The sequence below is a fragment of the Triplophysa rosa genome, linkage group LG14 (assembly GCF_024868665.1).
Source record: "Triplophysa rosa linkage group LG14, Trosa_1v2, whole genome shotgun sequence".
In the NCBI taxonomy this organism is placed as follows: domain Eukaryota; kingdom Metazoa; phylum Chordata; class Actinopteri; order Cypriniformes; family Nemacheilidae; genus Triplophysa; species Triplophysa rosa.
In genome coordinates, this window is record NC_079903.1 from 21,822,114 (window position 1) to 21,849,893 (window position 27,780).

At 37.8% G+C, this 27,780-nt stretch overlaps 1 protein-coding gene across 1 annotated transcript in view; it reads right to left on the reverse strand.

The window, feature by feature from the left end:
* The window catches only part of gabbr1a (gamma-aminobutyric acid (GABA) B receptor, 1a), a 39,360-nt gene that overhangs the window by 4,300 nt on the left and 7,280 nt on the right, over positions 1-27,780 (reverse strand). The window contains exons 8-23 of the mRNA XM_057351159.1: positions 22,475-22,609; positions 21,260-21,430; positions 19,967-20,068; positions 17,377-17,442; positions 16,905-17,096; positions 16,145-16,390; positions 15,793-15,856; positions 15,207-15,284; positions 9,277-9,427; positions 8,047-8,179; positions 7,772-7,888; positions 5,752-5,859; positions 5,434-5,527; positions 4,291-4,418; positions 773-901; positions 23-166 (exon numbers count right to left, since the gene is read on the reverse strand). Coding sequence (XP_057207142.1) covers positions 23-166; positions 773-901; positions 4,291-4,418; positions 5,434-5,527; positions 5,752-5,859; positions 7,772-7,888; positions 8,047-8,179; positions 9,277-9,427; positions 15,207-15,284; positions 15,793-15,856; positions 16,145-16,390; positions 16,905-17,096; positions 17,377-17,442; positions 19,967-20,068; positions 21,260-21,430; positions 22,475-22,609 — 2,058 coding nt within the window. The remainder of the gene's footprint in view (positions 1-22; positions 167-772; positions 902-4,290; positions 4,419-5,433; positions 5,528-5,751; positions 5,860-7,771; positions 7,889-8,046; positions 8,180-9,276; positions 9,428-15,206; positions 15,285-15,792; positions 15,857-16,144; positions 16,391-16,904; positions 17,097-17,376; positions 17,443-19,966; positions 20,069-21,259; positions 21,431-22,474; positions 22,610-27,780) is intronic.

Consider the following 27,780-nt stretch of genomic DNA (forward strand, 5'->3'; position numbering starts at 1 on the left):
AAAAAGAGAGAAAGACACGTGCCTCTTGTATGATCTTCTGGAGTTCCCTGTTCTCGCGCTCTAGCTGGCGTGACTTCTCGTCTTCGTTGTTGTTTGTGGAGGATCCGGTTTTTAGCGTGTCCTGCTGTTCTGACTGCCACTCGCCACGGGTGATCAAACGACGTATCTGCAGAAACAACCAATAAGATCGTTTCAAGAGGGCAATTTCAAGAAGACAATGTGAACATTTAACAAACAAAAAAATACTCTTGAATCAAATTCTGATTCTGTACATTGTACATTGTACTGAAAATGAATGACCGATATGCGATAAAAATATTTAAGGATGTGAGAATTTGTTGACTCTGCTTGAGTGTTTGATGTATTTCTTTGTAACTGAAATAGAAAGTTATTCAAAGAAAACAAAGAGGAATCAATATCAGGAATAATCATGGAGCAATATAAGAAACATGAAACTAGCACAGCTACGTACAACATATTTTTCCTATAAAAATGAACCGTCGATGCAAATAACGTATTATAGAAAGCTGTATAATAACAATCTAAAATACATAATGAAAAAATCAATGAACTATGAAACATTTTGTAAACAAAGGTCACTTCACTCTTCTCAGGAAACAAAACAAGACTCTTATTCAGACCGAAACATAACTTCACCAAACAGCAATGAAACTGTGTAAAGGGAAAGACCCGAATGAGAAACTAGTGACCCCATAAAGACATGAATGTGGAAGTGGTAGAACGTTCATGGGCGTAGTGTGGGTGCACAGACCTTAGGCACAAAAAGAACCACGAGAGTGATGTAAACAGAGAAGATGATGGCCAGAGACGCGAATGCAAATGAAGCATCCTGCTGAGAGGAGAGGATCATGGTCACCGGAGCAGTTATCATACACAGCACCTGCAGAGAGAAATGAAATAAACGTTCAAATGTGCCTGATAAATCCTTTGTACGCAATTCTAACAGCTTGAAAGATTAAAACGGCATCTGACGAAGCAATCAAAAGATGTAAACTAATAAACTAATATGTCACTTTTTTCAATTATGATGCTATAGAAACCCGTTTTTTATATCTGAACGTAGCATTTCAAATATTTTTATTAATATCATGGGATGTTTCTTAAAAGGATCGTAATGTGTTATGATAATATGGTTTATGCTTAATTCATATTGAAAAAGTTCTTATTTCATTGCTATTCAAACATTTAATTACAATTCTACGCAATTAACATTTCATTTTAAAATTCTAATTATGAATTTGTATTGGAATTTAAAAAGGCGTTCTCAAATCAGTTACGGTTCTGAAGGCAAACTAACTAGGCAGCAAAAAGTTGCCTTAGGTTTCAGACTCAGACCATATTTTCCTCGGCTTAGTGCACTTAACAGGCACCACCACTAGAGGGCAGAAATTACCCTTAAGAAAAAATCCAGAGCACACGGAACAGAAGATATTAAGAGGTGAAAGATTATACAGACATTCTGAAAAGAAAACTGAAGGACGGAGAGGAGAGCAATTGAAAAAGATGAAAGTACAGAGATTCTCTTCTATGACAAAGTAGAAGTCATATCTTGCGAACACTGCAGGAAAATTCTGTCTATTAACTGCCCAAGACAATCCTACACAGTAATAGCACGGAGCAATAACAATATCTAGAGCCCCAATAAACTCTATTATAACTTTGACCTCTAAAGCACTGGAGCTGACTCTGGTCTATTCAGTCAGACAATACTATTTCTGATGGAAACGCACATCCAGCAAAACATCCGAAATTCAATTTTACTATTGTGTCTGACTCAATGCTGTGTACAATACCTAACTAACTAAGATATTAAATTAGATCTCATTTGTGACTTTTCTTCCCAATCTGTTTGTTTTTGTTGATTGACTCGAGAAGCTTCAAAGGGAGGGGTGTTACGCTGACACCGAACAGCACGCGCTGCTGTGCATGCTGGGATTTCATTTGATGTTATTTTAAACAGCTGTAGGACCGAGGCAAAGCTGAGATCGTGTTCACGTTTCCTGTGAAGTGTTTCTTGTTTCCTCATTAAGATGTTTTAGTCTGAGTTTTAGCAAATGGCTGCAATTATGCAAATCCTCCAGCAAAGCACTTGGAGTTATTGGCGGAATCAAACTGTTTGCAAGCGACTCGGAGCGGCACAAAGCCACAGCAATCAACGCCTCATTCAGAAAAGGGCTAAAAACAGCACAGGCAACATGTTTTCTTTATAAAAATAGACGCGGTTACATTACAGAAGAACATTTACTTATCACAGTAAGTCTCAATAGTGTAAGGATTGTTTTACAGTAGACACTCATTTAAATATACAGTAAAGGAATGGATTTAAAGGGACAGTTCATGCAAAAATGAAAAACCTGTCATCATTTACTCACCCTTAGTTTGTTTCAAACCTGTATACATTTCTTTGTTCTGATGAACACAGAGAAAGATATTTGGAAGAATGTTAGCTATTTTAAATTCTGGGACGTCGTTCAGTGTCCAAGCACAAAAACACGTACACCAACAAACATTTTTACTCATAGGAATAAACTGTTTTAAGTGTAATGCACCGCAACAGCCAAGTGACCTTCCCCAAATGACAGTTTGGGAACCATGTAGGAAAAAAATGTTTCGTTCTGTTGAACAGATATTTTGAAGAATTTAGGAATACAAAGAGTTCTCGGGCACCTTTCTTCCTACCACAGTAGTCAATGATGTCCCGGTACTGAAAATGACAAACATTCTTACAAATATCTTTCTCTGTGTTCATCTGAACAAAGTCATTTATACAGGTATGAAATTACATGAGGGTGAATAAATGATGACAGAATTTTCATTTTTGGATGAACTGTCCCTTTAACATGTTTTAATGGAACACATCTGCTTATGTTTAATCTGTGACCTAGAAATAGCCTTGAAACAGTGCAGAATTGGTTTACTTTTTGTTTTATTACAAATACCAACTTTGGATAGAGTCTCAGATTTTTGGGCCCACCGTGTATATATATGTGACCCAAACTCAGCTAAAGTCATTTTCTGTGATTACTGTTTTCTACATAAAATCATCCTATAGACGGTTTCAGCGGCAACAACATAAATAAAGGTTACGTGGCCCAAACTTAACTGCAGGCAGAAAAGCAAAGAATCTATAACTGTTGAGTAGTTTTAATGTAATTGAATACAATTAATATATAATAAAAGATGAATATATATTAATATTAATATAAATTAAATATGAAAAAAAATTCAGTCCAGGCATGTGCATCCGATGAAACCGACAAAAAAAAGATTTTACGATACTGTTCACTTTATTTAAACAATTAATTTTGTTTTAACACCATTGTATTAGGTTTTATGTTCAAACACAATTGCATTGTGTTAAATTGGTTAAAAACAGTAATGCTTCGGCTTAACTAAATGTTTACATTTTAAATTAACATGTTTCGATCAGGTAGATCAAAACAATATTTGATTCTTGTTCAATGTACTTAAATAAATCAAGTTAACCCAACACAATTATTTTACGTATACATAAATGAATTTAGTTGCATTAAAGTAGCGTTATAGAAACTAGGAACAGGATTTCCACTTCCCATCATGCTACGCACGGGGCTGAATAGGGAGAGTAAAAGTTGCAATAAAATGTTGTTTTTTACATCTTTTATCAAAATGATGAAATGGGGATTTTTGGTATGTTTATGTTTTTGGGGGGTTACCATTGTGGTAAAGTGTAGAGCATGTGCTTGGGTTGAGGACCTGCTAACCAGATTTTAAGTCGCTTTAATAAAAAAATGAAACAAGTTATCTCTACTTAAATACTTTTAATAGGATGAACTTAATTGATTCAAGTTAACCGGACATGGTTGTTTAAGTTTACTCAGTTCAGTTTAGTTCAACATACATTAAGGATTTGAGTAGAGACAACATATTTCTGTTGTGTGGAACCACGGTCCATAATTTAATCAAGTTAGTTTAAAGTATCCTGTTTTTCAATGTCTATATCATGTAAAAGTTAATTCTGTCAAAATGTAATCTTGACATCTTTAATATTGACTGAGTAAGGTGATGTCAAAAATTGAAATCATAGTGAAACTAATGGTTGAAATCAAACTTTGATGCTCATCTCAAAATGAGATTTTGGGACTTATTTTCACAGACTGGGTCACATATATTGTATATGAAATATTACAACAGTCTCATGAATTTCACCAATTTGCACATCACGCGCTGTCACCACATGAGAGAACATTACATGCAGTGAAAATAGAACGAGCCGGGAGAAAGACTTACAGCTACGTTGTAGATGGCCATGCCAACTGCTCTGTGGTCATTAATCTTCTCCGTGGAGATGGACTTGGTCTCGTAGGCCAGAAAGATTCCCAACAGCAAGAGAAGACCCTTGTAGCCAAACACCACACCTAAGGGCGAATATTCATTAGTCACGGTGAATGCATTCAAAGGTTTAAGCCGCCACTTCCACGTTATACTGTATACAGTAGCAGTATTGGTGAGCATTTAATGTAAGACTAGTATTTAATCAAATAAAAAAATTACGAATAGTTCAGAATAACTGTCAAGTCGAACAAGTCATTTTTTTTTTATATTAATTAGACTGAATTGCAATGTGTTCGAAAATGACTTAAAATCTCGGTGCGTAACATTTTAAGGTAGTTGACTTTGGAACCATAAAAAACATTTAAATTGATACAATCTACTTGCTACGAACATAAAATACAAAATGGGGGACATTTTGGAACTATGTTGTTTGTTGAAACACTATTTGACTATACAATGTAATACACTTGTAATGCATTGTACAATGTAATGCACTTTTTCCCAAAAAATTCCAAAAAATTAAATGAATGAATAAAGGAGAGAAATAAGGAGAACAGGGAAGTGAAAGAGAGGAAATGGACCATATTAGTAGACTTTAATCTTATATTGAGTTCAGGAAAGGTTCTTCCTCTGTAATATTATCCTCCTGTACAGTATTGAAAGTCGGTCTATGAGATACAGACCTGTGCTCTGACCCACAAAATGTAATTTTACACTGCGGCGCTCTGATGTGAAGTCAGAGCAGGAAGAGAGAGATAGTGAGAGAGAGAGACTGTGTGTCAGTCATCAGGGAATCAAATCAATGGGAGCAGGGATTCCAGCATTCAACAAATTATTCATTTACATTTCTGAGACGCATTGAATTAATAAAGTCCAAAGTGAGAAGTAGTCGGATACCAAAATAACTCCTAAATATTGAACAGTTTTAAATGTGAACCTTATAATGAGCAATACGTGAAGATTAAAAACAAATCCCTAAGCACAACCAATAGTAAAAGTGATGCGAACACCACTAGTGTGATCTAAGTATAGAGAAACAGGAATGAAGAGAGAGATGCATAAAGTGAGAGAGCAAGAAGACAAGTACTGGATACACACCAAGCCACGTGTTCATCTTTTCTGAACTGCAATGCTCAAGAAGAGGCTGAATCAACACATCTAGATCTACTTTTGGAGCTTCTTTAGTGAACTTCTGCTTAGGGTGAAAAACAAGAGAGAGAGAGAGAGAGAGAGCGCGCACTTTAACGGACAGAGATTGAGGTCATTGCAGAGGTGCACAGCACTACAATCCTTTAAAATTAACACCTATTTTCATGAGCTTGCTCTGCAAAAAAGGCCTTCGAAGGCATCTCAAAGGAGCCGCGTCATAAAATCACTGTAACAACAACGACAAAAATTTAGAGTGGGTCGCCAGACCTCGACGGTGATGTGCAATGGGTCCACGATCTGCCAGATAAGCAAAGAGAGGACATCAATAGCGAGCAGAACAGCGACGGTCGCGTACAGCTTCCACGGTTCCAAGTGCTGCAGAAAACAAAAAGACATGATGTCACCACAGTAAATGTCAAAATAAAAGCCACGTTTAGATGTGGTCACACATTCAACGAAAACAATGTTTTTTTAAAGAAATATAAATGTGACTAAATAATGACAGAAATTTTGAATGTAAAGTTAAATCTTTTTTTTGAGAGAGCCTGTGCCTTTAAGATGCTGTTCTGAATCACGTTTATATTTCTGTCAAGCTAAAGACTAAATTGCTTTGACACCATAACAGTCACATACTGTATATCCCAATGCATGCTGGGTAACTGGAGGGTGGAACGCCAATCATCAGCAAACATGTGTTACAAATATAAAGTTATTTTCAGTTCCCATTCCTCCATTAATCCGTGGCCGCGAGCTCCCTGCAGGCCCCCAGACTGGAAAAATGGGATAGAACGGAGCTTTACAGCACATTTTCTCCTCTTCCTCATTCACCGAAATGACCCGAGAGCACTGCTTGTAGCACATATCGCCTAAGCACTAAACTTTCTTCAAGTGCTGTCGAACCACTTAGGCAAATTGCCCCATTACGGACATCGGGAGAGTTGAAAGTCACCCTGATTCGTTGTGCAGAGCACTTGAATATTAAAGCCCCCTGAAGGTCGGATAAAAGAAAAAGACGCTTAATGCTCATCCATATTCATAGATTTGCTATAGTTGGGGTAATCTGGTCGTCGTTTGATGAGGTCTTAGGTTTTCCCTGATGCCGTTTCTTTTCGCTTCAGGACATGGGATCAGACCGAACACGTGTCGACATGCTAATAGCGCGCTCGAAATGTGTCAGTGTGGGTTTGTGTTGCGCAGCGGTGAAATGGATAGTTATGAAGAACACGTGAGATAGAAAGAAGAAGAGGTCTGTGATCTAAGATTCGCCCCTATTTCACGCTGGGAAACCTCATCTAATGTTGCAGAGTCAGCTGTGTGGGATTCTTTAACATGCAGTAGATAACGCTGAACAAACGGCACGAGTGCTTCGCTCTTTTTGTCGATGTGCCGATTGTGCAAAGTTCAAAGAACTGTGAGGATGTGCGCAATGCGTATGGCCCTATCATCACTCATTTCTGTATCACTGCCATCACCAAACGGAATCACAAAACCATCGTTTTTTTCAAACGCTGCCCCCAGTGGTGAAACAGATAGTTCAACCAAAATTTACGCCGTTAGCTGCCAGTTAGGTGGCTTGGTTGCAATGTTTCGATTTCATTTTATATTTTTGTGGAACACAAAAAATGTAAGCTGATATTTTTCTTACTATTAGAGTAAATGGGCACAGATGCTGCAGAGTTTCCGAACCAAGAAAGAAAGTGAACTATTTTGACTTGTGTTAGTAGGGGGAACTGAAAATTATTTAAAGGAACAGTTCACCCAAAAACAAAAATGTCTTCATTTACTCATCCTCAAGTTGTTCCAAATCTGTATACGTTTATTTGTTCTGACGAACACAGAGAAAGATATTTGGAAGAATGCTTGTTACCAAACAGTTCTTGGCCACCGTTGACTACTGTAGTAGGAAAAATTGCTTTAGAATTTTCTTTGTTCTGTTGAACACAAAAGAAGATATTTTGAAGAATGTAGGGACAATGGGAGAATGACTCCCATTGTCATTTTTCTGGTAGTCAATGGTGGCCAAGAACTGTCTGGTTACAAGCATTCTTCCAAATATCTTTCTCTGTTTTCATCAGAACAAAAACAATTATAGAGATTTGGAACAACTCGAGGGCGAGTAAATGAAGCCAGAATTTTTAATTTTGGGTGAACTGTTCCTTTAAATGATAAGTAACTTAATACAAGGTCTAAAGATGAAATTAAGTCATACAGGCCGGGAACGCGGTGGTGAGTAAATGATGACTGTTTAGGTTCCTTGAACATTTGTGCCAACCCCGGTCCAACTTACCTTCCTTTTCTCTTTTTTCTCATCTTTTTTAGTGAACACAGTGTGAACCCACCAGATCTTAGTGAACATGCTGCCATAGGCTAAACTGAAGCCGAGCCCTAGTAGCCACAGGCGAAACTGAGAGAATGAGAGAGACAAAAAAAAGTGATAAGAAAAAGAATTCATTTCTACAGAGCAAGCATTCTCTCACAGGGTTATAACAAATCATCACAGTGCCCTGAGGTCAAGGCTCAATGAGATAGGAAGAAAGAAAAAGTGAAAACACAGCGAGCTACCTGGCAGACAACTGGGAATTGTGATCTATGAACATGCAAGCCATCGATGCCCAGGGGAAAGACGGCAGCCAGCGCTAGAACGCAGCCCACTGCGGTCATGTTGTTCAGATAGGGTTGGGAGTTCTGGATGTATCTGCAAGAGAATGGATGACAGAAGTGTGCAGATATATTACTTTATTTCCAAGGAGCAATCCGAAATGTGTTCTGCTGAGCTGAAAGATTGTTTTGTGACTGGTGTGGCATCTAAAGGGAAAAAATAAATACAAACTGTAAAATATTTCGCCTTCTATAAAGAATCAAACTTTTAGATCTAAGAGTGTAAAAAGAAAGACCAGTCTAAATAGTAAAATAAAAATGTCTTCATCACTCATGTCATTTTAAACACGTCTGACTTTCTTTCTTGTGCAGAAGACAATAAAAGAAATTTTGAAGAACGTTTGTAACCAAAAACGTTGGACACAAAACTATTTAGACATTTCTCAAAAAATCTTGTTTTTTGTCTTCAACAGAAGAGTTATGGGCCTATACAGGGTTTGAACACATGAATAGGAATAAAATCATTTTGGGGTGAACTATTCCCTAAACAAAATATTAGAATATTAGAATTGTACAGTAATTCTGAAATATAAAAAAAAGTAAAAATGAAATGACAAACATGTAAAACACATTATCATCAGAAGCTTCTGATATATGATGCTTATTTGAGGAGGGAAGCCATAAATTACGTGCCAATAAACATTTTACATATGTAAACAATAGGCATATATTAATCAAAATCCAAAATTAATTTCATAAGGTTAAAGGGATAGTTCATCCAAAAATGAAAAATCTGTCCTCATTGTATATATTTCTTTGTTCCAATGAACACAGAGAAAGATATTTGGAAGAATGTTAGCAATTTTCAGTTCTGGGACATCATCCACTACTATAGTAGGAAAAAAAATGTATTTTTTTGTTCTGTTGAACACACAAGGAGATATTTTGAATATCTCAGGCACGTTTGACTACCATTTAATTCTTCCTACTATGGTAGTCAATGATGTCCCGGAACTGAAAATGACTAACATTCTTCCAAATATCTTTCTTTGTGTTCATCCGAACAAAGTCATTTATACACGTATGAAATTACACGAGCGTGAGTAAATGATGACAGAATTTTCATTTTTGGATGAACTGTCCCTTTAAGCCACACTACAGAACACTTGTATGTAGATATCGTAGGATACCAACCTAACGCTACTGTTGTATATATTGAAGGAGAGGCAAACTATTCCGAAAAGGATTCCCAGTCCGGCAAAGACAGACACAGAGACAAAGAGCTTCTGAGAAAGATAGCGGAACTCCTCGATCACCATGGTCTGGTCTGCTGGAGGGCTGGCACCTGTTGAGAGCAGAGAAATCTGTCAAAACCATCCACAGAGCTGCCAGACAGCGCCCAGGTGAAGACCCAGGAATCCGAGCGGAGAGATCACAGAACGATGACATCAGACACATGAATACACGGAGGAGAAAAATCTGAGATTGACTTCTCCGTCGAAAACCTGACAGTTTTGAAAAGCAGCGGAGAGGCATTCCAGTTTAGTTCAGGGATCATTAGCTTCTTCTGCACTGTCAGACTCCACAATCACATGGGAAGGATGGTATAATAATGGAACTTTTTGACAGACAATTTTCAGTGGGCTGGTCTGAAAGCGCAACAACCAAATATACTGGTTGTTCTTTAGACAAAAAGACACTGATGAAATTGGTCGATAACAGTATTCGAGTTTTAGTGACTTCAAAGCTTTGGTTTGTTTTCAAAGCTTTTCTCTCAAACAATGGAAATATCGCAAAATGGGAACGCACAATGTGAGGGATTTAAATTGATGAAATCTGGGAGGCAGGCATTTGGAAGAGGCTAAAAACGGACTTGTAAGTAAGTATTTCGGTTTACACGACTGAAGATCAAAGTTGTGCGGAGAGCAGTGCGCACGCTGAAAGATTAAGTTGGAGCTCAAGCTATTGCATAAATACACTGACAACACCAGTTCTTCACTTTATCACATATTCTGTGGAAAAAGACTTTCATTCCTTTACATAATATTATTTAAACTCGATTTAATATTCATTTTACTTTTAAAAAGTTTCTTAATTATAAATTCATGCCTTTCGCTGAACATTCTGCCCTGTTTATTGCCATGATTTCAGCCACCCACAAAACTCCTGCGAGAACAATAATTACAGGTATGAAAGCTGTCAAGTGCAGATAAAATATTTAAAAATAGACAAAATACAGACTCGAACACTACACCGTTTTTCACGTAAAATGACGTCTTTTATGTAATTAGAAATTTTTTACCGTATTTGGAAAATATGTGAAAAACTATTTTAAAAAAGCAGTAAAATTCTGTAAAATTACAGGTTTTTTTACATTATACAGAAGTCTGTTTCAGAAAGTCGTGCCACTCGGCGGCCATGTTTGCAAGTCAGCAATGGTTTAAGGCAGGTATTTCAAATATCGCTGGCAAAAATCACATAAAATAGCATATTTCCGATCAATGATTAAACTTGATATGCACTGTACCATAACTTTGGTTTGTTAAGCTTAAACTGCGTTAAAAATCACCTTTTTCGTGCATGGGCACAGGCTGGCAAGCGCCTCACAAGAGCCCTGCCCCAGAGAATCCTCAGTCTTTATCAATTGACCGTTGGATCTTTTTACTGACAGGCGGGGCTTTCTTCGCTAGAGCGGCCATATTGAGCGTTGCATTCCTCTCCGTTCATTGTAATGGCAATGGCGCATCTTGTTAATACTGTATATATTGATTTTGATTATACATGAAAAACTTGTAAAAACTAACAGTACAATTCTGTAAAATCACATTTTTTACAGTGTAAGAAAACAAAACGAAAAGGAGAGTACTTTAAGACAAACAGGCGTTTCAACCTGATCTCACAGGAATTCGTAACTATTCTACAAAGTCGCTAATTTGTATGAATTCGTACCATGTGAATCATACAAAAACTCACGATTATTGGGAAAAAGCCTACTGAAGCCCTTAACCCCACACCTAAACCTAACCGTCACTCACACAAAAGCAAATCGTACTAAAACATACAGACCGTACGAATTCATATGAACTAGCCACCTCCAGTGTTGGGTAAGTTACTCTGAAAAAGTAATGAATTACTAGTTACTAATTACATATTCAATAGTGTAATAAGATTACTGTACAAATGACTCTCTCCAAAAAGTATTTAATTACTTATTACTAATTACTTTCTATATCCTACATCAACCTTGATTTGTTAAGTGATTCAAGGATAGGCATGAAAGGGCTCTTTTAATTCATTCAAATAAATAATATTAAACTACATAAAGTACTCTTATTAACTGACCAAAGTATTACAAATGTGAGAATTATACATTAAAGCACAGATTTTAAAGTTAGACTTTGAATTTTGATGTCAATTCCACACACACATATATTACACAAAGTATTTAGTTTAATTACTTCAAAAGTAACTAATTAAATTACAGAAAAAATAAGAGTAATGCCTTACTTTACTTTTTCAAGGGGAAAGTAATTAAATGACAGTAACTAATTACTTAGTAACTAGTTACACCCAACACTGGCCCACCTCGTAAAACAGTTACGATTTCCCGCAAAATCGTGATGGGTCATTACATCTGGACAGTGGATTTGTCAAAGTGGCACGATGTGTTTGTTGAACGCTGACAGTTCAGGAATGACGCCTGACGTTTGCTAATGCAATGTGAGAAAAACTGTGAGAGAGAGAGAGAGACGGAGAGAGCGAACGTCCTGTGAGCTGATATACTTTCTCAAAGTAACCCTTCCTTCGCCCTTGATCGAAGAATCAGGACAGGGTGTTGCTATGGAGACCTGGCTTAACATCAGTTTCCACAGCAATTTGGAGGAGAAAGTGGTTGTCAGGAGCTACCAAGAGATGGGTGAAAAGCAAGGACGCTGCCATATGGTTCAAACTCACGCACCAGTCACAAGCTATGACCTGAGGTAACGTGCTTTATTTGTTTTAAATGCCACATTTTCATAAAACCATTCAAATACACATCGACATTTCGGTAACTCTGCAGTGTTCAAAGACAGTCTCTCCACCAAGAACCAGCGGGTCCCTGAAGAGCTTCTGGGTTATTTAGAAAGAACATCTGCTTCTGCTTTTATTATCAAGGGCAAAAAATGGCAAGCAATGTCACCGGCTCAATGCTCTGGTTTTCTCAGTGGGGGGGGAGAGGAAGCAAGGACTAAATAGGTCATAACTCAGAATTCAGTTTTTCTGAAAACAGCCGTGATTGGTTGAGGAAAAGGATGTGAACTTGATAAAAGGCTAAAAATGCTTTAGAAACAGCTGTGTGAAAAGTAAATAAATCTTCAAGGTCTATTTTATTTGATGTCAAATGCTATTTGGCACTTTATTAAACAGTAAATTGCAGGGTAACAGGAGACCTGAAAACCTGTGTCTAACTGAACAACAGAATGGGAAAAATAGCATAGCAAATAGCATTTGTGCTTTCCTGTAGCTCAGTGGTTAGCGCCAAAGTCCGTTTATGGAAGTCGTGCCACTCGGCGGCCATGTTTGCAACGCCTCTGTGCAGCTATTTATGTCATAGCAAGTCCACAGTCCTATATACTTGAATGGGGGAAGGCCGATATTTTTAAAATCGCTGGTAAAAATCACATTTAAACCGATCAATAATTAAACATGACATCAACTGTATCATAACTTTGGTTTGCTACGCCCCGCCCCAGAGAATCGTCAGTCTTTACTGATTGATGATTGGCTCGTTTTTCTGGAAGGCGGGACTTCCTTTGCTAGAGCGGCCATATTGAGCGTTGCATTCCTCGCCATTCATTGTAACGGCAGCGGCGCATCTTGTTAATATTAATATCTTCGATGGCGCTATCAACGCCAAGGTCACGGGTTCGATCCCAGGGATTGCACATACTTAGAGTGAATGTATAGTATAATGCAACGTAAGTCGCTTTGGATAAAAGCGTCTGCCAAAATGCATTAAAAAAAAGAACGGCATGTTTTTAAACAAGTCATATTAAAATGTAATTCGTAAATATTCTCTATTGTAAAGTCATGTTATGCCTACAAGGGTTAGGTTGCAAAATGGAACTCGAACGTGACTTTAGAATAGACGAAAAACATCCATACACAGTTCTTCCTCATTTCAATCGACCACACACCACTGCAAGAGCTGTTCGTCTGATCTCCAACTGGGTTAGCTTGGAAATTTTACACAAATTCACAGAGATTAGTCTGCAATCCTGCTCTATCACCATCATGGCCCTCAGCAAAGCAAGTATTCCAGAGAACTGTTCAAAGCAATTCCTGTACACACTTTTGCGAACAGCATCCGGCGCATGCTAAGTAGTCCAACAACCCCGAAAAACGGGACATCAAAAAATGTGATGGACATTCCATTTAAAACACAAACACACGTTCACAACTTTTAAAATAAAAGCTTTGTATAACATGCATCTCTGAAGGTATGACACGCGTTGGAAACACTATTATCACGCCGTCAAACACAGAAAATTACACCGTTCAATCGTTTAACTGACATTCACCATCTTTAGTCATTTTCTCAATTATTTTGTCTACAGGAAAGTCTTGTGTGGTGCACTGATCTTCACCTCGCAGCCATTCAAAAATAAAACCCGTGAGGTCATCATTACTCTTATGTAGGGCATTGCTGCTTTGTAACCGTTGCACTGGTGGACTCCATTCAATAGGATCACAGCATGAAGGATTGATTAGAGCTGAAATCAAGAGGGATTCACATAAAAGAGTGGCCAAGGCCAGCAAATACGGCTCTGCATCCATTGGGTAAGACAATGCAGGATTTTGGTGGTCGCTATTTCATTTCTCACATCCTTGCAGAAAGCCATTTTGTGGGGTAATGTGGAAGACATTGTTTGCTCATTTGCTTTTGTAAATGATGCACTGAGATAGCATTCTGCCATCCATGTAGCAAACTTGTGCTAGATCTGTGAAACGACACCCTTGACGAAAGTTTGCATAAGATTTGATTTTTTCCTTTGGCATCAATGTTAAAATGTAAATACATTTCACACAACATACAAAACATTGAAGAAGTAGTGTAAGTGGTTACATGCTGGAGAAAATAATGGGAAAAACGTACAGGATGATCTTACATGATGTCAGGCTATAGGCATCACTTACAAAGATAAGTATACTAAAGTAAAATGTAACTTTACTTTATGTAGTAGGCGTACTAATATTAATGTATTAGCAGTATACAGTACTTCTTAATGTACTATTTTAGTACTTCGGACTATATTAGCCCGCTTTTTAGTTTATGAAAGTACATTATACATTTAAGTATACTTGAAGTGTAGTAAACTTTGAGTACACAACTATGTTTTTTTGTTTGCGCTGCAACTTTACTACAAGTGAACTACAAGTAGGATAAGGAACGTTTCCTAGTTCAAAACTAGCACATTTTTTGTTTATCTATTACTTAAATGTATACTATTAGTGAAAGTAGCTAAACGGTGATAAGTATTCAATAGTATACATGTCTATAAAACAATTTTTAATACTTAATCTTTTGCTCGAGATACTTTTGTGTAACTGTGTACATACAGGCCTACGACTTTTCTGTCAGTATAGTATACTAATGGTTCTAATGATCGTATTTTAATAGAAACCATTGGTTTTTATTGGGTTTCTATTGGGTGTTTTTCAGCAGGGAGACCCAAAAATCTGATTTTTGTGACCTGTCTAAACAAACCCTTTTCACACATTACATTTTTCACAGTCATACTCATATGTTTTGACATTTTATTTATTTGGCTGAGAGAATCACAACACTTTTTAATTTGATTTGTCGCCTTTCACAGCTTTCATCAATATCAGTTTGTCAACGGAGAAATCCGCTTGAATTGCACAAAGGTCAAAGCAGGCACAAACAGCACTGCTCCTCTCTCCTGGGCCTGTATGGCCTCCGCTGGCTGAAAGGACGGATAATTGTTTGTGATATATAAAAGAGCGGGACAAGGCTCTGTCTAGCTTACAGAAATCAATACTGGTAAGCCTCAATCTCGGCGGACTGTGAAAGAAATCAACAGCGGTGTCTGGCCGAGCGGAGACGGGCGGGTTTCTCTTACCGATCCATTTGTCGTTTGCGTACCAGGACAGGTTGCCTTTTGTGCTGTCATAGTATCCAATCTTTTTGTAGCTCCCACCTGAGGAAGAAAGGTGGAAAGTTTCTTTTAGCTCAACTGGTAGAGCATCACGCTAACAAATGCTAAGATTGTGGGTTTGGTTTTTAGAGAACAGAAACTGAATAAATGAACTGTAAGTCGCACTGGATGAAAGAGTTTGCAAAACTCGCAAGTGACTTTTATGTTTGGAATAAAAGAAATCTTGAACTATGGATGAGATGAAAAATGCAAGGTTGACTAAAGGGCATGTAAAAAGCATTCCCCTGAGTAAATATAGCATCTAATTAACAGTGTGCCAAGGAAAGGTCACAAAACTCACTTGCACCAAACAAAGCAATGAAAACTTTTGAAAAGCGATCCGACTCAACATGTTTGAAGAGGAAGCGAATTATAGTATAAATAACGTTATACTGTACTAAAATACGGCACCTTTAAAATGTATTGTGACTTTGTTTACATCTTTTATTTGAGTGTTTCATGTTTGTTTGTTTATTACAAGCTCTGCACTTTACAACAAGAGAGAGACTACCTTGCAGTTGCTCTATTAGAGTCCAGGCCATACGCGATCCCTGAGCATCGAACACAACATGACCCTGCAAGACACACATGCATGTATTAAAACTCATTATTTATGAAATCTATTTGCCATTTATCGTACCAACCATAAAAAACAAAAGCATACAATCCAACGCCTCTGTTAGTTGTAAGATGGATGCTGCAGTCATAGTTGCATTATGAGAACGGGAGAATGTTGTGTCTTTGTCATTAAACAATTAAAAGTCGTTTTTGACGCGTCTGGGAAAAGAACGTCTGAGCTATTTTATCTCATTAGGATTTGACACTGTTTTCTTTGGTGTTTGAAAAGTTAATCACCAACTCACAGATACTCCTTCGAACGAGCTTGTGTTGAGGGCTCGGTAAATCTCCGCTGTGATATCTTTGTTGTTGTAGTTGAAGTCCTCCAGTGCCCACCCTTTGGCCCTCAGGGGGGCCACAGTTTTATTGAGGGCCAGTGCAAGGGCCCATACGGCATCATACGCCAGCGGAGCTTCCTGAAATCCACCCGTTTCCTCAGGGTTTTTCCCACCCAGACGTGACATCAGCTGTGCCAGGAAGTCCTGCGAGGTCTGTGTGTGATTTTAAAGAATGAATGACATGATGCACAAGATCATGACACTGGTAGAAAAAAACTGACAAAAAAAGTTGTTTAATTCTAATTAGATTTATCCACTTTTCATTTCGAACCATTAAAATGTATACCTATATATAAAATGTCAAAAATAAAAAATCTGTCTTGCATAATATACATTATCAGATTTTATACAGACTTTTAATTTCATTTCTATCGAATGACTGTTCATCAATATACACGCTGGAATTTAGTAGGGTTATAGGTTTGTTTGAATCTCTAATCCTAAATATAAATAGTCAATAACATGCACCTTCGCAAACACAAATAATTATCTTTCCTTCTCCAAATTCACTTTCTAGTGTGATCATCGCTGGTGCAACAAAAATCACTTCGACACTTTATTTCCTTTTCTTTCTAAATAATAATAATTTCTCTAATGACAGTTAAACGGTGAACACAGTTTTTATATTGACCGCAGTCATTAGCTTTTCTCTGTATGACTCACTCACCAGGTTTGAAGCACCGCGGACGGTCTCTGGATTCAGCATCACGATCTCAGTGGTGACGTGCCCTTCCACCGCCTCCGTCATGTTCTCCACCGTGCAGTTGATGGCCGGATCTTTGATCTTAAACCAGTTGTCTGCGTACCAGCCGATGAGGAACCATACATACTTCTTACCATACAGTTTCTCTTTAAAGACCTGCCAAAGTTAACGCCACATTTTAAACTTTTAAAACTTTAATCTCAATTAAACCCCAGTAAATTACAGCAATTCAAGATAAGCAGAATCATCGAGCGAAATTGATTAAAAATTCATCCCTTAGGAAAATGAACCATAGTTCTAAGATATATGGTTACTGTAGAAAAAACATGGTTTTGCCGATAGTAATCAATACACTAAAAACCATGGTTACTACACTTTTACTTAGGGGGTGGATAACTCGGTTCTAGAAACAGGAGGACACACAAACGTCACTTGCCTCACAAAACACTTTTCTGGCTTCAGTCTCGTAAAAGAGGCCGACTATGATTCTCGCATCTTGACGCTGGAGAAATGAGGAAAAAATGTTTAACAACAAAAAGTATAAACTTGCAATACATTGCAAAAATTGTTTCAAACAAACTCCCCCATCTGCCACTGGATAGAGAAACACAACAACACTAAAACCTTATTATTACATTGCAGCTAGATTTGACCACTTTGGCAACTTTTTCAAAAATAAAAAAATGAAAATCCCAATTACACTGATTATTTAGTAAACACTTTTAACCAAAGTGAAAAATGAAGAAGCATTCAACATTTTGCCTTGTGCAAAAAATAAAAAATACATGTCGCCAGTACTTCCACATACATTAATTTACGGCGACCTTGAAATTCTTGATTCTGATTGGCTAGTCATAACATTCCAAAGTAAGTTGTTTACCCGACAACAACCGCTTAAAACAAAACAAAAACACAGCGTCATCTGGGTACTGTAAATCACCTATATTACACAAATGAAAAACAAAAATGCCAAATTAATAACGCATGAGATTATAATTATTTACACCAAATGGAATGAACTTCATGTCTCGCCAGAAAACTTGCTTCAGGTCGCCTCCCGATCACCCTGTCAGGGTTTATTCCGTTTTTCTATTTATACTTTCCAGTGTTTACTAACGGGAAATCATCCTTACCTAGTTGTGTTACCATCAAAACAATCGCACACACAATCTCATTTAATATAAAAAGCTGTCGAACTACGCAACAAAAGCTGTCGGCAGCAACCATGACAGCATGCGAACCGTCACTCGATCTGACGACGGGGACCAATTCTTCAGAGTGTTGATTTATTTCACATAAGATTTTCATGCGCTCTGCCTGCTAGCGAGCTCTCCGACACGCTGAGGAGAAAGGAAGTGAGCGGCTGTTGAATATTTCATCAAAGCACCTTTAGGTTTTTGACAGCCACCGCGGGATCAGTGAGGAAGCTCTGCCTGACGCTTATCTCGATGCCGGCCTCCTTTACCCGCTCTTCCAAATCATCCAATGTCTGTGAAGAGAGACAGACAGCAGTGAAACGGCTGGAGTGGCGACGCAGGAAAGATGTTAGTGGAGAAAAAGTGAGCACATGAAGAGAGAAAGGTACAACTGAGAGAGAAAGAGGAGAGTAGAATAAATGGGGGGTCATGAGATGAATGGCCAGAGAGCAGACCAAAGCAAAAAGCAGACAGAGAGTGAGAGAGAGAGTTTGTAAAAAAAGGAATATCAATACAGTGCAATGTATAAAGCTGGAGATATGGGAGGGAAGATGGTGAAGAAGCAGGGGAGAAGAACTGGAATGAAAGTAAATGAGCTGGTGAAGTGACGGGGGGAGGATCACTAGCCTAGTAGAATTACACTAGCTCAATACTGAATCAATTCATATTCCGAGCAGCCAACATGAAGAAAAATGTCTTCAAGTTCTTTGTCATTTAAAGTCAGAATAACAAACCACTATCTTTTTTTCATTTACTCTGAGGCAGTTATCTTACTCTTAAAGGGGCCACTAAGCTTCCTAACAGTTCACCAGTTCTCTGGACTGGGGTCAGATTATAATTTTTTATTGTCATTTAAGTTTTTATCAGAACATTCATAATGAGGTTTCATGACTATTTTTACTTTCCCATTGACTGTTTTGAAAAACAGGCTGGGTTTTTTTTACAGTACGGTACAGTAATAGTGATGGTGCTCTGATGCACTGAGGCTGTGGGGTACAATCCAAAACAATGTGTTTGCAAAACCTGCATTGCATTTTGATTCTCAAAACCTTCTGAAATATGCTGCACAAACTGTTAGGAGGGTAAATGAATCCAAAAATAAAACCTATTTCATCACTTACTCACCCTCATATCATTCCCAACCCTTGACTTTTATTCTTGTGCAGAACACAAAAGAATATCTTTTTGAAAAACGTTGGTAAGTTTACAACATTGACTTCCATTGTATGGACCATGATTTCTCAAAATATCTTTTGTGTTCCACAGAAGAAAGCGACAGGTTTTAAAGAATGATTTTGAATGGCATGAGGGTGAATAAATGATGACAGATTTTTTATTTTTGGTTGAACTTCCTTTTTAGTGAATAATTAATTCCTAAAANACCTATATTACACAAATGAAAAACAAAAATGCCAAATTAATAACGCATGAGATTATAATTATTTACACCAAATGGAATGAACTTCATGTCTCGCCAGAAAACTTGCTTCAGGTCGCCTCCCGATCACCCTGTCAGGGTTTATTCCGTTTTTCTATTTATACTTTCCAGTGTTTACTAACGGGAAATCATCCTTACCTAGTTGTGTTACCATCAAAACAATCGCACACACAATCTCATTTAATATAAAAAGCTGTCGAACTACGCAACAAAAGCTGTCGGCAGCAACCATGACAGCATGCGAACCGTCACTCGATCTGACGACGGGGACCAATTCTTCAGAGTGTTGATTTATTTCACATAAGATTTTCATGCGCTCTGCCTGCTAGCGAGCTCTCCGACACGCTGAGGAGAAAGGAAGTGAGCGGCTGTTGAATATTTCATCAAAGCACCTTTAGGTTTTTGACAGCCACCGCGGGATCAGTGAGGAAGCTCTGCCTGACGCTTATCTCGATGCCGGCCTCCTTTACCCGCTCTTCCAAATCATCCAATGTCTGTGAAGAGAGACAGACAGCAGTGAAACGGCTGGAGTGGCGACGCAGGAAAGATGTTAGTGGAGAAAAAGTGAGCACATGAAGAGAGAAAGGTACAACTGAGAGAGAAAGAGGAGAGTAGAATAAATGGGGGGTCATGAGATGAATGGCCAGAGAGCAGACCAAAGCAAAAAGCAGACAGAGAGTGAGAGAGAGAGTTTGTAAAAAAAGGAATATCAATACAGTGCAATGTATAAAGTTGGAGATATGGGAGGGAAGATGGTGAAGAAGCAGGGGAGAAGTACTGGAATGAAAGTAAATGAGCTGGTGAAGTGACGGGGGGAGGATCACTAGCCTAGTAGAATTACACTAGCTCAATACTGAATCAATTCATATTCCGAGCAGCCAACATGAAGAAAAATGTCTTCAAGTTCTTTGTCATTTAAAGTCAGAATAACAAACCACTATCTTTTTTTCATTTACTCTGAGGCAGTTATCTTACTCTTAAAGGGGCCACTAAGCTTCCTAACAGTTCACCAGTTCTCTGGACTGGGGTCAGATTATAATTTTTTATTGTCATTTAAGTTTTTATCAGAACATTCATAATGAGGTTTCATGACTATTTTTACTTTCCCATTGACTGTTTTGAAAAACAGGCTGGGTTTTTTTTACAGTACGGTACAGTAATAGTGATGGTGCTCTGATGCACTGAGGCTGTGGGGTACAATCCAAAACAATGTGTTTGCAAAACCTGCATTGCATTTTGATTCTCAAAACCTTCTGAAATATGCTGCACAAACTGTTAGGAGGGTAAATGAATCCAAAAATAAAACCTATTTCATCACTTACTCACCCTCATATCATTCCCAACCCTTGACTTTTATTCTTGTGCAGAACACAAAAGAATATCTTTTTGAAAAACGTTGGTAAGTTTACAACATTGACTTCCATTGTATGGACCATGATTTCTCAAAATATCTTTTGTGTTCCACAGAAGAAAGCGACAGGTTTTAAAGAATGATTTTGAATGGCATGAGGGTGAATAAATGATGACAGATTTTTTATTTTTGGTTGAACTTCCTTTTTAGTGAATAATTAATTCCTAAAACCAAAAAAACAGTGAACGTGTTTATTAGTGCCAAAAAGACAACAATCTTCAGAGCTGGTAACAAAACCAGCACATTGAAAAGAAATAATGCATGCTGGACTGACCGAGGTAAAAACTTCAGTGGTTTGCTGGATAGTGGCGATCTTAGTCCATCCCCACTTCTGGAAGAGCCGAACACGTGTGGGATTATGCAAAGTTGCTGACGGGTGCGTTCGGAAGAAAGTGGGGAAGCGCTGACGATTAGATAAAGCCGGAGAACTAGAGCCGTATGAGAACTAAAGAGGAAGAGAGAGAGGAAGAGGGAGTATTGACATGATGTTCAGTACCATATGCTTGACCTTTTTTGATATTTCCGAGAAGCACAAAAACACAAAACCAAGCAAAAATAAGAGCTAAATGTCAACCCACTGAAGACAGAGCTTTGAAAAAACCTAAATAAACAAGTCAATCTGTTTTTATGACTTGTCAGTTCTTTGGAAGGCAAGGCAATGCAAATTTATGCTCCAGTCTTTTATAATTTCATATTTCCGTTTTAAATAGTGATACGGGTTGCTTGATAATGAAAACATTTTTAAATCAAATATGCGTAGAACAAAACTAAAATGTAATCTTGGTGTAATGTTTTGAAACCGTAATTTGGTTCTTAAAAAATCACAGTTATAATCTAATATACAGAAAAAGCATCTGAAGACTTAGACATCCTTGGAAAGGTGCCTCATTAAAAGTAAACTCACATTTCCAACTTTTCTAAATTACATGAAGAAATTACAAATTTCAGACCCATCCTTTGTACACGTGAGGGTTGAGAACAGTAGTTTTATCATTCTTCAGCGAATAGAAAGAACGTAAGATATGGAAAAATTAATTACTTTTCCAATTTGCTGAGGGTATTTCTTCTATTTTGATACTTTTCTCACATCTACATTTCTTTGTTTTTTGTTTGTTTGTTTACTTTGTCAGCTACTTCAATGCGAATGTCAACTAACTGCTTTTACAAAGTAAACAAGATCAACAAGATCCAAATTCTTTTTGTTTCTCGACCCACAGATACAAAACTGAAAAAAATCTTGTTCAGTTTTGCCAATTTTACTCATCTAAATCTTTAATATAGGTTTAGTTAAAAATGTCATGATTTGCTTCTTCTAAGGAAAACATCTAAATTAGTGCACTTGTCACGTATTTATCATTTTCCTTGAAAAGACATGCAATAAACCATGTTTTGATTTTATAATCCCAGTAGGACAAAATTCTATACTTCAAAGTAGTGCATGATTGACAACACAGATTTTAGTGGGTACACGCAGCACACACACACATACCACGATGAGATTCCACATGCGTGCCGCCTCGGCCACCAGTGTGGACACAGAGCTGCAGCCGGGCATCAGAACGATCTTTATCGGCTCTGTGTAAAGCAGGTCATACAGCAGTTTGGTGGCTTCACCTGGGTCACACTGAAACCAAGACAAAAGTCAAAATTACACTTGAGCACGACATAATCAATAAATCATCAAAAAACCAATGAATCGACAAAGCAACACGGCATCTCAGAAAAATGGACTCATTAGAGCGCATGTTGCACAAGCCGTATCCAGAGCCCTTTCCGCTCTGATCCGATGCGGTTCACTGTGACGCACACAACAGGAAGTGATTCACAAATGAGGGGGTGACTGTTAGCATGCAGCAGATGTAAGCACGATGTAATGGTACTCTTGGTAACAACACTTAATTACATGGATGGTCTAACACCCTTTAACTTTCTATAAAGTTAGAACTAAATAAAGCGGTGCTGGATTCATTATGGAAGCCTATGGAACTATTCCGGACTCCTGTATCACCACAGAAGACGAATGTGTTCAAAAGCTTCAGTAGACGTGATGCTGGTGATATACTGTATGCGAAAGCCCTGAAAGATATCTGAACCAGTTACTTAGATTTAGTGGATCGTTCATTGAACCGTGAATATGTGGAGTAATGACAATGGTTCTTGCCTTAAAGGGACAGTTCACCTAAAAGTACAATGTTTGTCATCATTTATTCACCTTAATGTCATTCAAAACCTATGACTCTTTGTTCTGTGGAACACAAAAGAAGACATTTTGAGAAATGAAAACGTTTATGTAATGGAAGTCAATGGGGGCCAATGTTGTTTGGTTACCAACGTTCTTCAAAATAACTTATTTCGTGTTCTGCACAAGAAAGAAAGTGATAAAAAAGTAGGGCTGCACGATAAATCGTTGAAAAACCGCACGCGATAAGGCGATTTACAACGATTTTTTTGCACAGTTCTTCAGTGAAGTACGGTTTAATGCTGCTGCACCTGAAAGCCAGAGGGCGCTCTCGTGCAGAAACTCCACATACACTCCAAACAGTAGAAGTACAGCACCACACATAATGCTTCCGTGTAATTCTTTTGGGGATCATTCTATCACTGTGTTTCAAGCCTTCTCAGGTATTTTCATGATAATAAAGTATATTTATAATGATCATGTTTGACGGGTTTTGCTTTTTCAAATGCACGTTATAAGCGTCTCAAACTCGCACTGATTTCAGATCGAGCAGCATTTCCCTCTGATCACAGAGCCGTGCTTCACAAACAAGCTGCGCATGAAAATATAACCGTAGTTTTTGTGATTTAAAACCGTGATGTGCATATCGACAATCGCGATTTTGAACGGGAGGTGCGGTTTATTGTGCAGCCCTATAAAAAAGTATTTTAAATTTTGGGTGAACTATCCCTTTAACACTCTAATTAATTGGCATAAAACCTATCAGCTTTTACCCATCACATCAATCTCTAAACTTTTAAAAGAGCCACTTGTGGTTTCCTTACTCCAGCTTTCCTCGACATCTCCAGGGAGCTTTCTTATTCTGAACACGAGCTCGGTGCAGCAGCCATCGAAAGGAACTGAAGATATTTGACGTGAGGAAAGCATCTGTGTTCTTTAAGTCCCTGGGGCTGAAGGTTATGCAGGTTTTAGGACTAGAATATTGAGTGCCAGCAGAAAAGGGCAACACAACCTCCTTCTCCCACATGACAACTGCTTGTTACGGCTGATATATTAAAAAGTAAACGGCTATAAATTATGAATAATAGACTATATGTACCTGAAGTAATTAGGAAAGTGGGTTTCTCCATTGACAGTGTTAAATATCGAAGGAAAGAATTCACTTAAAGGTCCAGGGTATGAAATTTAGCGCCATCTAGCGGTGAGGTTACAAATTGCAACCAACGGCTCACTCCGCCCCTCCCTTTCGAAGCACTACGGTGGCTGATACAGAACTAAGATGTCGTCACGTTCGCACTTCTTTGCCAAAGGAGATAACGTATTTAAGAAAAGCACTCTGTAGAGCAGTTTGTCCGTTTAGGGCTACTGTAGAAACAACATGGTGACTTCCATGTAAGGGGACCCGCGGTGTATGTAGATAGAAATAGATTATTCTGAGGTAATAAAAACATAACGCTTCATTATGTAAGGTCTTTATACACCTCTGAAGACAAAGGTATGTATATTATATGCATTTCTGTCAATAGATCCTCCCAAAAAATGACACACTGGACCGTTAAAACAAACGCGCTGTTACCTATAATAAACTTCATTTAGATTCATTTAATACTTTTTTCTGCACTAAACTATAGCACTTTATGACTCTTGCCCCAAGTCATAAAACGTGATCTTGAGCATCATTGAGAGGTTCTGCCAGACCATTATCTTCCACGAGCTTCTGTTGACTTCGTTTACTATAGACGCACAAATACCGAATGTCTCATTCCACCGAAGCAAAACACGTACAAGCCTTCCCATGACTCAGACTGTGAATGAGCTGTTATCCGCTGTTCTGCCTTTTATTAACTTACAAGTGTTGGTTTGGTATTTCGGAGCTACATCTCCAAAACCCAGACGAGAATGAATAAAGCATGCGTTTGGATATGGAAATCCGTCTCGTTACAATCTGGATGCAACAGATGCCAATTAAAACATGGAAAGCACAAGTGTATCATCAGGACATCAATCTCTCTCTCTCTGCCACTGTCTTGCTCTATCACGGTTAATAATTGATCAAAGTTTGCAGCTTGAGCTTTGATATAACCATGGCAACAGTCTGGAGTGAGTGAGCGTATCTGTGCAAGAGGGTCCCTGTAAATATCTGTGCTAACACACACAAACACAAGCTGGACTGCGACTTAAAGCAACCTCAGACTATTCTTGTTAGCGTCTCGGTGATAGTAGAAGCCCGTAGCGTGATTCAGCATTCAGTATTGGGTTTACAAAAAGTAACTCTCTCATTTTATACTTCCCTCACAACTGTATATTGTGCCAGTTTGTTTTGTTTTATTACATTGGCAGAACAAGTTTTCATTTGTTGATGTGGCTTTTGAAACAAAGGATTGAATCAAATAACATTTATTAATTGCAGATAATATACATTTTCTAATTTGTGTTTGTTAAAAACTATGGCAGTGCAAAGGCCATTGGTTCGATTCAGGAAAGATGTGCCTTGAATGCAGGTCGCCATGTAATTTGTAAAAGGAAATATGAAAATAATCACATGAATTGACTATGAATGCTATACTTTGGGAATAGATTTTGCAACCTCCCAAATCACTCCTGTAATCACCTGTTTCGCATTGACAAGCACTAATCACAATATAAACAATTTGTTAGCATTTTGTGCCTTTTTGAAACTTCTACATTGTTTAAAAGAACACCCAAATTAGTTAATTTCCCAAAAGGGAAACTTTTGAAACATGAAACATCTGACAAAATTGGATAAAGAAACTTAATCTACGTTCCGCAGCCAGAGCATGGCACAGTTAGAGCAACACTCATTACTGAAATAAATATTTATCAAATGTCAAATGAAATTGGGAATTTGGGGGTCACTTTCACGTTTTTTGGAAAACATTGCTCTGCGTGATAATTGGTTGTTTGAGAGAGATTAATAAAAATCCCTGACATGCCCGAGGTTCTTTCAACAGTAATTAAATGCAAAGCCCATATCAAATTTGAGTTTCTCTCCTTGTAATTACATTTCTGACACCAAAAGCTATTTTGATTCAAATCTCATCCAGGTATGAAGTACTCCCCAATCGAGAAGAAATGCTGCAAAATGTCAATAAGGCTGAACACTTCACACCTGCTCTTCTGTCTCAACGATTTACACTAACACATGACCTTCCTACACTGTCCACACAGAGCCTTTCCAATACTGCAGTTGTCCACTGTCCACATAGGACTCAAAATTTCATTAAGATTATTTTAATATTAGAATTAAGAGATACTCAAATGCAATTCGATGCCATCTATGCCGACTATAATATTTTATAATTTCAGAATCATATTTGTGCATATAAAATTATTCTGCTTACCCCATTGACAAATAAAGAACCATTTCTTTTGGTTAACTCTTTCATTTCACCACTTGAAAAGAAAAAATATGTAAACTAATAATTGGGATAAAAATAAATATTGAAATATATAGAATAAAAAATTCAGTTGAATGTGATTATTATGATGAAATACAGACTCTTTGGTTACAAAGTGCACAGACTAAAAGTTCATGCTCATCTGATCTCGAGCGGTCAGACAGGTACCGCATGTCTTTCTCCATTCTCATTCTCTCACACAGGAATCTGCAGAAGGACTTCCTTATCCTTATGAGGGATGCAAGTTTGTTTGAACTGTGGTTTCACTGGTGGCTGTTACCATGCCAACCTTCCTCTCTCTGATTCTTTCTCTATATTGAGTGCAATTGCAATGCAGAGTGCGGTTCACCCATCACAACTATGATACAACACATCTCTTTCTAGTTAGAGCCCTTTCTTTAACTGTTTCCTCGCCTGTTTGGGGTGCCCACACCTGTCACAAAACATTAGGAAAGTAAACCGACCCATTTGAAAAGTGCTACACATCCTTTGGCGGCAATATAGAGATTAGTTGATATCCTCTTGTTTTGTATTCAAATATGTTATTCAAAGGGTTCAACCATCACGGATAACTCTGAAGATATTAAAGATTTAATGGTTTAACGTGCACAGATAAAAATGAATCCTTTCTCAGGCCAACAAACTTTTGGAATAAATACTGTAACTTCTGAAAGAAATTTTCCTCTCCAGCGGTGCATATCGCAGTTAATTAAGTTTACTTTTTAAAGTGCATTTTTAAATAAATTAAGCACACTGAAGAATACATTTTTGAGTTTCAAAAACGCTACGATGCTTATGCATAAATAAGCATATTTGATGAGAGGTTCTGGATTTTTTTAGGAAGACAAATTACTGGATGCAGCTGAAGCCTTACAGGCTGTTGATAACAGCCAAATGCAGTGAGTTGTGAAATATTAATGTACAAACAACTGCAATGTCAACTTGATAGCAACTCTTGAAGCTTGAGATACAATCACTGACACAACATCAATGAAACAGCTGCTAAATGCTGATAAACTTAAATCTGGTACTTATCCATTTTTCAGTTCTTTTAAAAGGAAATGAGACAAATGAATAAGAAGGTAATAATAAAGGAAATGTCAAGGGCATCTCTTCTGTTCATAGCAATGAATAATCATTCAACTTTAGTGTATTACATATTGGCTGAAAAAAACTCTATTGCTGGCATAACGCATT